General features: G+C 39.8%; 1 protein-coding gene across 1 annotated transcript; it reads right to left on the bottom strand.

The window, feature by feature from the left end:
* Positions 1 to 2,027: 2,027 nt before the first annotated feature.
* Positions 2,028 to 15,247, bottom strand: LOC138917313 (protein FAM170A-like). Its single transcript, XM_070233197.1, has 5 exons — positions 15,044 to 15,247; positions 13,170 to 13,307; positions 11,877 to 12,026; positions 6,724 to 6,840; positions 2,028 to 4,998 (listed from the first exon to the last, which is right to left on the bottom strand). Exons 1-5 carry the CDS (start codon positions 15,111 to 15,113, stop codon positions 4,364 to 4,366), a joined length of 1,110 nt encoding a protein of 369 aa, XP_070089298.1. The 5' UTR covers positions 15,114 to 15,247; the 3' UTR covers positions 2,028 to 4,363.
* Positions 15,248 to 15,310: the final 63 nt, after the last annotated feature.

Consider the following 15,310-nt stretch of genomic DNA (forward strand, 5'->3'; position numbering starts at 1 on the left):
CAGAGAGAGTTACACAACAATAAGAAGAATCAACAGGAAACTTCAGAATTGGATATTATAATATCTTAAAGTTAAAAAATCACAGATTGGGCCAAAGAGCGGAATCGTGATGACAAAGGGAAGATTCAGTGAATCTGAAAGTAGATAAGTAGAAATTCTAGCCGAAGGAGAGAGAGAAAAAAAATTGAAAAAAAAGAATGAACAGAGCCTCTGAGAACTGTGGGAAAATATCAGTAGTTCTAATATTCATGCCGCTGGTGTCCCAGAGGAAAGGAGAAGAGGTTAGAGCAGGAAATATCTAAAGAAATAATGGCCAAAGATTTTTCAAATTTGGTGAAAGACAAATTTACAGATTCAAGAAGCTCAGTGTATAAATTTTACAAAACATGTGCAGGATCAGGATAATGAAAAGTACGAATACTAACAAAAAAATCAAAGACCTAAATAAATGGAGAAACATATAATGTTCATTGGTTTGGAAGGCCAAGTATATTAAAGATGTTAGTTCTTGATAAAATGATCTGTAAATTCAATGTAAACCCTACTAAAATCCCAAAAAGATTTTACTATATTTATATTGGCAAGCTTCTCTTAAAATGTATGTGGAAACACAAATGAATTAGAATGGCTAAAATAATATCGAAAAAGAAGCATTGAGTTGGAGGAATCATACTACCCATTTTTAAGACTTCATGAATATCTACAGCAATCAATAAAGCTTAGAACACCAGAGGGATAGACACATAGATCGGTGGAGCAGAATGGGGAACCCAGAAATAGACCCACGCAATGTGACTAGCTGAGTTTTGACCAAGGTTTCAAAAGCAGTTCAGCAGAAGAAGAATAGCCTTTTTATAAAATGGTGCTGAGACGATCGGACCTCAGTGAAAAAAATTATTCATCTAAACCTTACACCTTGTGCAAAAATTCACTCAAATGGATCATATATAGATCTAAATGTAAAAAGTAGAGCCATAAAACTTTTAGAAGAGAACAGAGGAGAAAACCTTTGGGACCTAGAGTTAGGTGACAAGTTCTTAGACAGGACACCAAAGGCACTATCCATGAAAGAAAATCGCTCAGAGATTGGGCTGTGTAAAAATTCAAACTTTTGCTCTGCCTAAGACTTTGTTAAGAGGAAGAAAAGACAAGCCACTGACTCAGAGAAACTATTCGCAAATTGCGTATCCAATAAATCCATATCGTATCCAGAACATACGCAGGACTCTCTAAATAATAAGAAAACTATCCAATTTAAAAATGGGAAAAGACTTACACAGACAATTCATAAAAGATGTGCATATGATAAATAAGTACACGAAAAGAGGCGCAGCACCACTAATCATTGGGGAAACGCAAATTAAAACTACAAGATACTACTGCCTATCTAGTAAAATGGCTTAAAAATACTTATACTATCAAATAATGGTGAGGAGGCAGGGAAACTGGATTTCTCATCCATTAGTGGGAATATGAAAATAAGATGGCCACTATGGAAAAAAGTCCACAATTTTTAAGGAAGATAGACACTTACCATGTGTACCACGTGACGAAAGAATAACTCTGTTAGGCATTCATACTCGAAAGATGACAACTTAGGCTCACACAAAAACCTGTACATTAATGTCATAGAAATTTTATGAATAATCACCAATAACTTAAAGCCACCCAAAGACCACTGAATTTGTGACGCGTTAAATTGTTCTACATCATGCAATGGAACACTGCCAGCCCAGGGTTTCGCTGGTTCCCATCCGGGGCGCAGACATGGCATGGCTCATCGGGCCACGCTGACGCGGCATCCCATGTGCCACAAGTAGAAGGACCCGCAACTAAAAGATACAACTATGTACTAGGGGGATTTGGGGAGAAAAAGCAGCAAGAAAGAAAAAAAGAAGATTGGCAACAATTGTTAGCTCAGGTGCCAATCTTTATTTTTTTATTTTTATTTTTTTTTTTGAGGAAGATTAGCCCTGAGCTAACTACTGCCAGTCCTCCTCTTTTTGCTGAGGAAGCCTGGCCCTGCGCTAGCATCATGCCCATCTTCCTCTACTTTCTATGTGGGACGCCTGCCACAGACAGGCGGTGCCATGTCCGCGAACCGGCGAACCCCGGGGCGCCGAGAAGCGGAACGAGTGAACTTAACCGTTGTGCCACCAGGCTGTCCCCTCAGGTGCCAATCTTTAAAATAAAATTTTTTAAAAATGAGCGTATGCAAAAATAGTGAAATCTGAGTAAAGTCTGTCGTCTGGTTCACTGTATTGTTCCAATCAATTTTCTTGTTGTGATAATACACCATGATTATGTTGGGGGAGGCTGGGTAATGGGCACATGGGACCTCTCTGGACTGTTTTTCCAACTTTTTGTGAGTTTACAATTATTTCAAAATTAAAAAGTTCTAAAAGCTTAGCACATCTCAAACAACATAAACCAAAAACAAAGGTCAATTATACCCAGACAAATCATAATCAAACTGCTGATAATCAGAGGTAAAGAAAACAAATCTCAAAATTAAAAATGAAAAAATATTTTGAGTAACTGTTCATGCCAGACACTGCTTTAGGTCCTTTACTTGTGTCTTATTACTCCGACAATTCCTATTATTTAGGAGTTATGCTCTCCATTTTCAAGATGAGAGCACTGACTCAGAAAGAACACACATCTGCTAAGCGGCAGTAAGGGATTTAGGCCCAGGTCCACTGTATTGAGCGAAGTCCAATCATTTCGTATATGCGCCCAAACATTTTGCACACACCTTCCTAACTAAGCAAGGACAGAGTGTACATACTGAGCATGAGCATATTCCTTACTGTTTTAGTATAAAGTCAGAGGAATATAATGTGTTTCTCCTTTCTAGGCTACGTCATTTCAACTATTAAAATAGAAAAAATTATAATGTTCAAGACAATTTGTACCAAATTAAGGTACGTTAGGTTACAAACAACAGTAAATGACTCTGGATAATTGGAGAAAGCAAGCATTTATTTAAGGGTTAGGAGGGAAGCTCAGCGAATTAAAGTAATAGTCAAAACAGCCAGTTCTTTCCAAAAAGAGGAATTGAAGCAAGTCCGGTGGTAGAGGCTCCTAGACGTAAATGTGAGTTGCAGACAATGGAAAACTCACTACTAACCCCCACAAGCTCTATGTCTTCTGTTTTAATTTTCCAAGCGATCAGTACAGATTGGTCCAACACTCATCGATGTTTACCCCTAGGGTCAGTCATGGAAGTCAAGCAGTGAAGCAATGACTTTGCTTGGCTAGTCTGACTTACTTGCCCACATATTTGGCCAGAAGGTAGAGTCTCTTATCAAAAGAAGAAGGAAAAAGTGCAAGGCAGATGAAAGCAAAAGCAACTGTAATTCGCCTCTTGGTGTCTATGAACTTGTGCACACTCAGGTGCACATACACTTCTTATGCATACATATCTATGAGGAAGGATGGAACACAGAACAGTTTCAAGATAATCAAATATGTATATAAACAGGTGTCCCAAATGCCATAGTGCAGTTTTAAGCTTTAATAATTTCAGAAGGGTAAAAGCTACAAATTATAGAGATCCTCATTTGAGACTTGAATTGTTTTAATTTCCCTTCTGTAGAGCTTTGAGAATTGTTATAAGACTTTTTCAATTTTCATTGATTGTTTCTGTCCCTCTGATTGAAGATGTCAGAGTGACAAACAAAAATTGAAATTTATCTTTGAAAATACAGCGCAAATGACACGCAGATTATATTTTTCAGAAGTTAATAGCTTTTACACATCCAAAGTGATTAAGCTTGAAAGGCCATGGAAAGGAAGTAGTCTCATGAATTTGTCATCAACCAAGTATTCCACCTCCAAATAGATATCCTTCTCAAGGAAATTCTTCGGCACAGTTATGGAACGTGGGAGGCAGCTCTCGGACCCACCATTTCTCAGAACCCTGAATCCCAAGTATTCTTGAGGTGCTCTCTTACGTCTGGGGCTCTCACCTCTTGTGCAGTCTGGCCCACAGCAGTTTCCTCTTGAAATGAGTCTCCTTTCCTCAGTTGTGGTGCTGGAGATGATAAACTGGTGTTCACTGTTCTTTAGTTTATGTGAGGAAATCGTGCTCTTCTGCGTGGTATGATCAGCCTTCTTCTCCCTCCTTCTCAGGACAGCAGTAGATAGTGTTAAAAGTGAGTCTCTGCTCCTACTAGGGGTGTGGTGGTAGTGGTGGGGGTGGAGATATGCATAAACAAAGGCAGGTACTATGCCTGGATGGCAAAGGTGAAGCCCTCTCAGTAGAGTCTGGCCTGCTTTACTTCCTCCCTTTTCGGGGCTGGGGAAAAAAAAAAAAATCTGTTTACTTGCACAACGTGGTTTTCGTGCTAAAATATTTTTCTTACTGGAATGTAGATGTTGTCTTCTTGATCTTCTTCTTCTTCTTTTTCTTGTTCTTCTTGCTCTGTAGGAAAGCCATGGCAAGATGGAAAGCATGGCAGCTAAAGCCCTGCTCAATCCCGTGCTCCACATGCTTCTGAAGGACCTCTAAGCTGGGGAAGATCTGGCAGCAGCCCATGCACTTGAAGTCATTGTCCACGGCCACCGGGGGTTCAGGCACGTTGGCACTAGAACATTCCCCCGGAGCTGTAGGCTCTGCTGAAGTGCCAGCATCCTCCTCTTTCTCTTGAGCTTCGCCAGCAAAATTGGTCTCACTCTCAGTTGGGAGTTCCTTCGTAACCAAAGCAGAGAGGCTGACTGGTGTGTGGATCTCTTCAGGAAAGCTCATCTCTTCTTTTCTCTTCTTCTTTCTTGGGGGGTCCAACCTTTCCTCTGTATCTAAGACAGCTGTACTCCTTTTTCTTGGGACAGCAATGTAGCAAATTTTTGTGATCGTTTCCTCTGTTACACGCACTGGGGGCTTATTATTATTATCCAAAGGAGGTGGAAAGGGAGATTCCCATTGCTCCCTGTTCTGGGATAGAGATACCAAAGGGTATCCAAGAGAAGAAACACTTTTCTGTACTTGACTGACTCCTAGGAAAGAAAATTTCAAACATAAGAATACCAGAATAAGTGTGTGAAATCTGTAGGAATTAAGGTGGCCATGAGAATATTCCTATGTGAGAGCATGTGGAGTGGATGTACATATATATATGTGATACTTCAGAATTTTGTGTGTGCTGTTTCATTTGAGGTGTGTAAATGGTATAACTATGTGGGAATGAGGGTGTGGTATGTCTCGTGGAGTTGTATGTATGTTCTCGGACATATCTGGTGAGTGTTTTAGATGTTCATAAAAGGAGCTGGTGAATGTGTGTGTGTGTGTGTGATGTGTGGCGTGACAGTACATGTGAACAAGTGCAGGAGTGGTAGCTGCTCTTACGGTGAGACAGTAAGACCTCGGGTGTTAGAGGAAGTGTATGTGAGCACTAAGAATGTGCAGCTCTAGGATGGGCCAAAGGCTTTCTGGGTGAAGTGCCACATGGATTAGAAAGATTGCATACGAAAGTGCATTCCCTTCAAGGCATATGAGTTTTCTAGAGTTTGACCTAGCGTGAGGGAGTTAAAAGACGTTATCGGTTTGAAGAGATGTGAATTATTTATGGGATTAGTGTGGAAATGCGTAAGGCTGAGGATGATTGTGTGAAGGAATGAAGGTGTAAGTGTGTACCTACGTAACACTACTAGAGAACAGAAAAGATAGGTAGGAAAGGAAGGCATGTGTATTTGAGAGAAAAAAATGAAAGGAAGAAGAAATGGAACCGTACCTGCTATGAAGGAGTATAGATGTGTAAGTGTGCGTTAGGCTATGAGTTCGTGCTGATCTGAGGGGGAAGGTTCTGATTAAATTCCCATATGCATATCAGCACTGCCCACTCTCTCTCCCACAGCTGTCCCATATAACAGAAGTTTGTACTGAAGACATTTGTCCTATCTTTGAAGGCACACTCCCTATTTGTCCCTCTACAGAGGTTTTAGTCCTAGTCCCTCCGCCTTGAAGCCCTTTCCTGTTTTGAGGATAAAGTAAAATAAGTAGGGATTGGGCTGAGAGGCACACTGTACCTCCTGTCCAAGCTCAGATCCTACCCTTATATCTTCCTTACCACCTTCATTAGCAGCAAGAAGTTTGCCTGCAGAGGTGGCACAGGAAAAATATTCAGGATTATATTTGTGGAGGTTTAAGATTCCTAGAAAATGGAATAAAAGTCATAAAAACAGCATGTCCCATTTTCCTGCGCTGTTCTGCACAACCTATTCCACTCAGCACCGGCCCCATGGACATACTTATTTTGTTCTGAACACTTATCTTTAGCTTCGGCAGACAATTGGCATATTTCAGTATTCTGTGCTGCTATCTGGATGTCGCCATCAAGGTTGCTCATGCTTACACACCTTGGTGAAGATTTTTGGTACCATTTGCCTTGCTCTACATCTTTGACACTTTATCCCCTGTATCCCACCTCTGAGATTCACAATCTCTGATTCAGAGGAAACAATTGGAAAATTTTTATTTTTGAAGAAATAAACTATTGCTTATAATTATGTCACTGTCCCTGTCTCAAGGTTAACCCGGCTTATTGCTCATTATTTTACTGTTTACAATTATTGTCATCTCTCACGAATGCTTCCGGTAGATGTATTATGCACATTTGTAGCAAAGGAGCTCAGTTCTAACTCTAGGCGTTGCCCCACCACCCCACCTGATTCCTCCTCAGCCCCTCCTCTCCCACACACCCATACCACTGTGAACGAACGTGCCTGAGGAAGACACAGAGGTCACGTCGTCTGAGTCTGAATCCTTTGCCCTCGGAAGGGTTCTTTGGGGCAACCCAGAGGGTCCAGGCTGCTCATCGTCTTCAACTGAGTCTAAGACTTCTGGGAAAGACAAGGAAAATCAGATATATGATATCTTTTGCCTTCACCAAACATTCAAGGAATACCACATACAATAACACACACGGCATCTATCCTCAGGAAGATCACGGTCTAGATTCTGTTCAAAGCTCCAACATCCAGGTATACAAAAATATTGTTGGAAAGGTGTTTCTGATTACGTATGAGGAGCCTATGTTGTCTTCCACAGTGTATCAGAGCCTCAAATTCTGGCCTGGTACATGGTAAGGTGCCAGTATAGTTTGTTATTACTACACGATTGACTAGAGGAATAAATTTGGAGTATGTATGCAGGTCAAGTAGGTCAGTTCGTCAGCTGTGCACGATCATTTGAATGTCCTGCTGCTTCCTGGGAGAGTTAGATTTTACTGGAAAGAGTGCAATGATTTCCATTTCTGGTCCCCTGCCTCCTCTTCAAGACGCCTGCTATTGTGGACCCTCACACTAAGGCCTCTGTTGCCAGAGCTCCACAGGACCAGGACTTTAGTGGAACTGCCGGGTTCTGACCCTGAGTAGGACACCCCAATACAATCCCAAAGGTTGACTCCAGACTATCCCTCCTGACATTGGCCACAGCTTCCCTCTCAGGAGCTTACTTACTCTTACATGGCACAGCAATCCCTTGGGCTAATCAGTGTGTCACCTTTCCCAGTGTCCCCTTCCCACACAGGGCTCTCAGTTTTTCATCTATAATGTCTACCCCCATAAACGATCTCGAAACTCTCCCAGTTTACAGGTAAATTCTATGTTATTGGTTTTTTTCTGACTAGAATGTGTGTATTTCTTGAATCAGCTCTATCTCTACCATGGATTTAAAGATATCATGAAAATCCCCAGTTAGCTTTTCTTCCTTCCTCATAACTGACATTTACAATGGAAAAGACTCTGCCTTTACATTGCCAAGTTTCAGTAAATAAACAAGTAAATTCTTATTCCTGATAAAATAACTCAAACACATTAAGTCCTCTTGTCTGTTTAAAAACCTCAGGTAAGTCTGAAACCAAATTCCGATTCCTCCAAATACATCCACTTTGTCTCTTAGATCTTTGGTGCACGGCTGGTGGGTCATATTTGTGTGGGGATGGTGAAATTAAGTGTTTGCGGTATATTTTTCAGAGTTAGTGTACATGTCATGTTTGGTGAGTGTAGACTGATGTGTGAACGTCCGTCATGCTCCCTCAGCAATCTCATGCAGTGAGTGTGGCGGTGAGATGGCCATTGTACATGTGAGTGTGATGTATTGGGTGACATTGCAGCATAATTTTCTATATGTATAGGCAATACATCTTCCACGTATGATGAGTGATCTGTGTGCCACATACGATTGATGTTCAGGTAGTTATGTAACACCTGTTTGGTTTAGATGAGAGGCTGTGTGGATCTGAGCAATTTTGTGAGGTCTGTTGAGGCCACGAAAGTGTTCCAGACTGACTATGTGAAGGATAGATAGAATAGAGATCATGTGAACTCCAAGATTGTGGAGTTATGCGAAGGGACTAAGGGAGTGGGAACAGAGAAGAGTTCTAGAAGATGTTATATGATTCTGATGGCTTCACACATTGTTTAATGAAATATGGAGTCTGACAAGAGTCGGATTATTTGTGCAAATTAGAGATTGCGGTATTGAAAAAACTGAGCTTATAGGAAGCAAATTGGAGGAATGCATATGCTGCAAAATAAGGGCATGGAGGTTTAATATGTGAGAATACGAGCTTATGCGTGTGTCTGAGAGTATAAGGAAATGGGAGCAGGGAATGGAGAATGAAGGGATGAGTCTTTATGGAGGGAAAAGTATGAGCATATGATGCTGAGTCTAGTTGTGGGTGTGATGGAGTAAATATCCACCTGTCTTTATGAGGGTAGAAGGTTGTGGGAGGCAGGAAGTTAAGAAATCTCTTTCAAATCTCTGTCCCTTCTTTACCCATGAGAGAACATACACTAAGGTACTTTGTTCTCCTCTTGAACACAAAAGTGGAATCCACTATGTCCTCCTTAGATGCTTTACACTAGATCTTTCTGGTCCATTTCAAACTGGTGTCAGAGATGTGCCCACACTGTGACCAACACATTTCATCACCTCAGGTACAGATTGAGTTAGTCTTCCCATTTCTCTGACAAGTCTGCCATTTCATTAGTCCTCCACCTTCTCAAACATTGCCCTGTTCTGTTGTTCCTGCACTTTTAGACTGTTGTCCTTTCTGAGATCTCTCTTGACTCTTAAAGTTTTCTTTTATACAGATGCAATGAATACCTCCTAGGGGAAAAGGTGACCTTGTCTTCTTGGTGTAGTCTGGACATGGCTTTGTCCCGGCTTCTATCTCCTATCTATCAGCTTGTGGACAGGAAATCTCAGCCAGCTCTCTCAGCTATGCTTAATACTACACTTCCCACCCCACCTCCAATTGAGATGTCTCCGCTTACGAGTATTCTTGTTGGCAAAGAAGAGGCTGTATAAATATTGTAAGATAGATAATTTTTTCTCCCCCGGCTGGGGAATAAGAGCAGGCTGTGGAGTCTCCTTTTGTTTCTTCAAGATTTTTGTTAAATCGAATGAAAACTAATGAGATAATTACAATTTTTCATCCATTCAGTATATTTTGATTGCTCGATCTGTGCTAGATACGCATGGAAACTGCAGTCTCTTTTCCAGCAAAACCTCTAAAATATAAGCATTCAGTAATTTTTAATTTTTCCCAAGTGGGGATGGCCAGGTGAATATGTGTATGTTGTGTTTATGGAGCTGCTTGCAGTGTGTCTTGGAACTGTGCTGTCACAAAAAGCGCAGTCAATATTAGATAGTTTAATATTTGTTTACCTGACTATACATATGTCATTATGTTTAACACATTCATTTTCGTCTAGGCTGAACATGGCCTTCCTGAAGATGGCCATAGCTTATCCCAAGAACCTGTGAATATTACCTTATAAGGTCAAAGGCACTTTGTAAATGTGATTAAATTGAGAATCCTGAGACAGGGAGATTATTTTGGATTATATGGGTGGGTCCTAAATGTGATCCCAAGGATATTTACAAGAGGAAGGCAACCAAAGCCAAAAGAAGCAATAATAGATGTGACAATGGGAGCAAGAATTTGGAACGAGAAGGTAAAGAGGCTGCCAACCAAGAAGTGAAGGAGGCCCCTAGAAGCTAGCAGAGTCCCGGGGTCGATTCTCCACTGGAGTCTCCACCAGGAACCCGACTTACCAGTACAGAACCTTGACTTTAGCCCCCGCCCCACCATATGGCATACTTTGGACTTCTGACCTCCAGAGCTATAACGGAATAAATGTGTGTTTTCTTAAGTCACTAAGTTTATGGTAATTTCTTACAGCATTTTATAGCTAATAAGGAAATATACTAACCTTAGACTAAGGATCTCCATATATTTGGAATTAAATGGGGCTTTCCAAATGAGGAGGCTCTATTCACCCTATTTCCCTTCTTTCCTGAGTGCAGAGCTGCTTGTTTCAGTCAGTGATGCCACCCACTCTTTGTGCAAAATAAGGAACTTGGAACATTTGAACTCTCAGTCACTCTCTTACACATTATTGTCATGCAACACTTTAGTCACACCTGTTTTGTTGGTCAGTTCCAATTTAGTGATTGTGATTCTTGGCGTTTAATCAGCAAAGCCTAGTTATACTCAATCACAGCATTACCAATTTCTTAGGTTACCTTTTGTTTCTGACTATCATATTTCCTCTCTGTTCTATTTCATTTTTCTAAATAGATTCTTTCTGGGTGTGTTTTTTACATTTTAGTTTTTCTGGGTTTTCTCCAAAAAATTTCTCTGTTTCACCCTATTCTCATAGGATGGTGACTGTTCTTTATCTTCAGCATACTATTTCAAATTGACATTAGGTTTCTACAACTGCTATTGAGAAGTTTACTGTCTGACAAATCATCATTCCTGTGAAAGTATTCTGTGTTTCTCTCTAGTTCCTTTAAGGTCTTTATTATTGGAGTTCTGAATTTGGGGATTAGTGTACCTATGTGTGGATTTATTTTTATCTACTCCATAATGCACTTCCTAAGAATGTTTCCTGATTCTAAGGATTCACGTCTCCCATCACTTCTGAAAAATTCTTAGCCATTATCTCTTTGATTATCTGCCTTATTTTCTTTGTTTTTATCTTATTAAACCTCAAGTTGGCATGTATTATATTTTGAAATTTTAGCCTCATTTATCTTAATCCCTGTTTCATGTTTCCCATGTATTTCTCTCTCTGATTTATATTGCAGCTAATTCTTTAACTCTATCTTCCAGTTCATGGCTTTTCTTTTCATCTATGTCTAATTTGCTATTTAACCATCCACATTTATATAATTTCTAAGACAATATTTTTCACATCTCAAACTACTTTTCGGTTCTTAATCTATTCTTTTCTTGCCAGTGTTTTCTGTTTTTACATCTTTAACTATTTTAAAAACTATTTACCTTCTCTACAACATTATTCAATTAAATCATCTTCTTCAGAGTTAAAACTGGTTGTTTGTTGTGTTTGCAGAATCTAACTTATAGTTATGTGTTGTAGTTTTACATTGTGCGCTCGTTTTGCCAACTTGTTATCCATATGACTCTTCATCATGATTGACCGACAGTCCCATGTTCTTTTACATTTTCTGCTGTCAGACCTTACTGGATTACAACTAGCTATGTTTTAATTTTACATTAATTCTTCACTGTTAAGTTTAACTGACAACACAGCAATTATGAACAAGGTGCCTACAAATTCTACCTCTTCCCCAATAAATGCATTTTTCCAAAATGTATGCACAGAGCTCCTCCCTAAAACCCAAAAAGCTGAAAAACATTTGTAATGAGTTCCTGTTGATGGTACAGAAACGGAGACCTCAACGCCCAAATAAGAAGAGAGAAGAGAAGATTACGACTGGGCCCAAGGTACACTTTTCTACCAGTGGCTAAGCAGAGATGCTGAGCTGCATTTCCACAGGTGTGCTCAGATCCCACTGCCCTGATCTGCCTAGACTTTGGCTGCTTTTTCTTTATCCTTACCAGTGTTAGAGACATTGTAAAAATTTGAGAAACTAGAGTAGCATGAGAAGTATTCTGATTCAGAGGATCTGTCTCGTGCCTCACGGACCATGTTGTTGTTCTCCAAAGAGTACCCAAATTGAGGATTATATTGGTTAAAGTTTGAGATTCCTAGAAAATGGAATAAAAGTCACAAAAAACAGCTCATTCCACTCTCACACACTCTTCTCCCCAACCTACTCCACTCTGCCCCGCCCCATGGAAAGACTTAATTTGTTCTGAACATTTATCTTTAGCTTCGGCAGACAATTGGCATATTTCAGTATTCTGTGCTGCTATTTGGATCCTGCCATCATGCTTGCTCATACATACACACCTTGGTGAAGATTTTTGGTACCATTTGCCTTCCTCTACATCTTTCACACTTTCATCCCCTATATCCCACCTCTCAGAGATTCACAATCTCCAAGGAAACAATTGGTAAATTTTCATTTTTGAAGAAATACACTATTGATTATAAGTATGCCACTGTCCCTGTCTCAAGGTTAACCAGGCTCGTAGCTCATTATTTAACTGTTTAAGATTATCGTCATGTCTCATGAATGCTTCTGGTAGATGTATTATGCACATTTGCAGAAAAATGGTATAGTGAATGTGATGTGCTTCACATGTGTAAACTCATAACATGTTGGTTAAAACTAGGTTAGGGTTAATGTGTGATTCTTTTGGTTTGGAAATCTGAATATGGAGTGAGTTGTGTTTGAATGAGGATGGTATGTGTTCTTTGTGTCTGTGTGTTAGTTCAGCACATACCTATGTGTCTAGATTACATGTCTTATATTTATAGATTTGTGTGTTTTACATATTTTAATGTGGTTTAGATGTGCAATGTTATTATTGTAAATACTCGCTTTGAGACTAGTCAAATTAGTTTGTTTGTAAAATATAAGGGAATAATGAGAGAACACAAAGATGTGAAAAATCAAAGGATGTAAGACAAAGAATACATGAGCTTTCAGAATACGGAACTTTGCGAAGAGCCAAATAAATGAAGAATGTGTATGGCCAAGTGTATAGTAACATACAAGTAGAAAACTGCATCAGATGAAACAAGTATGAATGATTGAGTTCTGAAGGGGTCAAGAGATAGAATATTGACACTAAGGCCTCACGACTTAACTGTTAGGCATTCACCAAATTGTTTCGGTACTGGGCAGCCTTGTATTGACTACTGGGCAGAATCACTCAGCTCTTCTCTGGGCTCTGCCTACATCCCAACTTCCCTCTGCATTCTATTAAGCCGTCCCTCCTTACCAGCACCAGCCAGCTTGTCTACAGAAGAGACGCCGGGGAAGTATTCTGAAGGAGAAGAATCCTTTGCTTCCTGGTCTTGAGTTGGGACCACTCTATCGTGTCTAGGCTGCAGAGCATATTCTTGTAAACTCAACGTTTCTAAAAAGTTAAATAAAAATAAAAGAGATGTGATCTATGTTGGGTGTTTGTGTATTTATCCATCCATTAAACAAAAAATAAGAATCTACTATGTGACATGTTCAGTGAATACACATGGCCTCCATCTCCATGGATAGCATAAGATGATTCCTATGAAAATTACAGACAGTAATATTTATTCTGTCAATATATATCACGAATGACTGGGTTTGCACAAGGTGTGTTCTTTGTAAATGGAGCAGAGACTGCTAGCTGCCTCCTTTCTACCTGGACATACAACTAGATTATATTAGTTCCCATGTAGGTAGTTCTAACCATGTGATTAAGTTTTCAACAATGGAAAATAAGTGGAAAGCACATGAGCCACTTCCAAGCATAACTGTGCAGACCTCTGTGCCCCTCAATGCTCTTTTCTTTTCTAGCTGACTGGGGTGTTGATATCTATTTGAAAGCTGCATGTTAATGATAAGAAAGTTTTCATCAGTCCAAGCCCATGAAGTAAGTCATGGAGGAGACTTGCCCTATTGGCCTGCACCTAGACTCTGATTTGTTACATAAACAATAAATAGATTCATTTGCGTATGAGTTACTAAGCCTAATCTAACTACTGAAGTAGGGATGTAATGTGTTTTTGAGAGGCAAATAATTGGACCTACTACATAGCTAGTGTGCAGTTATGTTAGATATTAATATCTCTGTTCTCCTGGCTTATTTATGTTCTATATATGTGTATATGTGAATAGGTGTGAGTGTATGTTTTACTTGTCTTACAGTTTACACTCAAATACATCTCTGAACATGCAGTAACTCTATTGAAGGTGAAATGAAGACAGATTCCCTCTGCAGGCCTCTCTCCAAGGACCCACTGGAGTATGCAGAAATCTCAAACGTTGGAAATATCAAGTTCTCTTCAGGAGTATGAGCCATCGCTTGGAACTTTGGGGTTGGCTCCAATCTGTCTCCCTCCCACCACTGAACAATGATTCTTCCTCATAGGAGTTACTTGTTGACTTTTAATCTCCACAGCAACCAGAACTATTTCAGCTTCCCATTTTCCAGAAAGAGCCAAACTTTCTCTTCAATTTTACCATCCTGGTTAAATAGTGTGTGTGTGTCTGTGTGTGTATCCTGTTTTTTTTTCTTACATTTCACATAGGAGTCTTACATTTACATCTTCATAGTCTGAGGCAAAGCAACTTCTTTTTACTCCTGAGTAAATAAATTCTTTATGACTTTATACCTTCATCCCTGAACAACCAGATTTAAGTACTTAAACATTTTTCCCAATTTTTCGGTCATCTTTACGAGCCACGCTTTCTTCTTCACTAATGGGAGGAAGTACTATTGGAAAACTTATAACAGCATCATTTGATTAACCAATGTCTTTAGGCAAAAATCAAATAAAAGGAGATACCTTTTATAAGAAAAATTATATTAATCAACCACTATGTCTGTGACACAGTAACTCAGACATGGTGTAGGTAATACAGATGCTAAGCCACAGAGACAAGGATCTGTTTAGTTGAACTTCCTCTTTAGTCTCAGATTGCCTGGGCCCTCAAAAAACTAGCATACATCTCCCGTCCTCATTGTCCCCCTTCCCCATTCTCGCCCCCTCTTTGGTTTTCTCCCTCCCTTCCTTCCCTCCCCCACCACGACTAGGAATCTTCTCTCCCTTTTTCTTTACCAGGCAATTCCTGGTTACCCTGAGCTCATAGAATACGCTTAACACATACTTTTTGTCTTGTTCGAACTTTGGGGGATGTATGCATCTTCCAGGTGTTTCCTTTTTTGTTTCCGCTTCATGATTCAACTCTTTGGAGAGTGACTCAAATCAGTTACCTTTCTCTCTGAAACTCTGCTCTCCGAAAGTCATTGATGATACAGAATCAAATTAATACAGTCAAGAACAACAAACCATTTGAGAGGCTATCTCCTCACTAAATCACTGTCCTGACCAGTGCTCAGTACACCATCAGGGCTATTATGATGCAAGCCCTCTT

This window comes from Equus caballus, chromosome 14, assembly GCF_041296265.1.
Source record: "Equus caballus isolate H_3958 breed thoroughbred chromosome 14, TB-T2T, whole genome shotgun sequence".
NCBI classification, from domain to species: domain Eukaryota; kingdom Metazoa; phylum Chordata; class Mammalia; order Perissodactyla; family Equidae; genus Equus; species Equus caballus.

Coding starts and splice junctions, on each gene's coding strand:
- LOC138917313 (XM_070233197.1), bottom strand. CDS start 15,113: ATGAAGCGGAAACAAAAAAGGAAACACCTGGAAGATGCATACATCCCC. Junction 13,308..15,043: donor AAGTTCGAACAAGACAAAAA/GTATGTGTTAAG, acceptor TTAACTTTTTAG/AAACGTTGAGTTTACAAGAA. Junction 12,027..13,169: donor AGACAAGCTGGCTGGTGCTG/GTAAGGAGGGAC, acceptor TCCATTTTCTAG/GAATCTCAAACTTTAACCAA.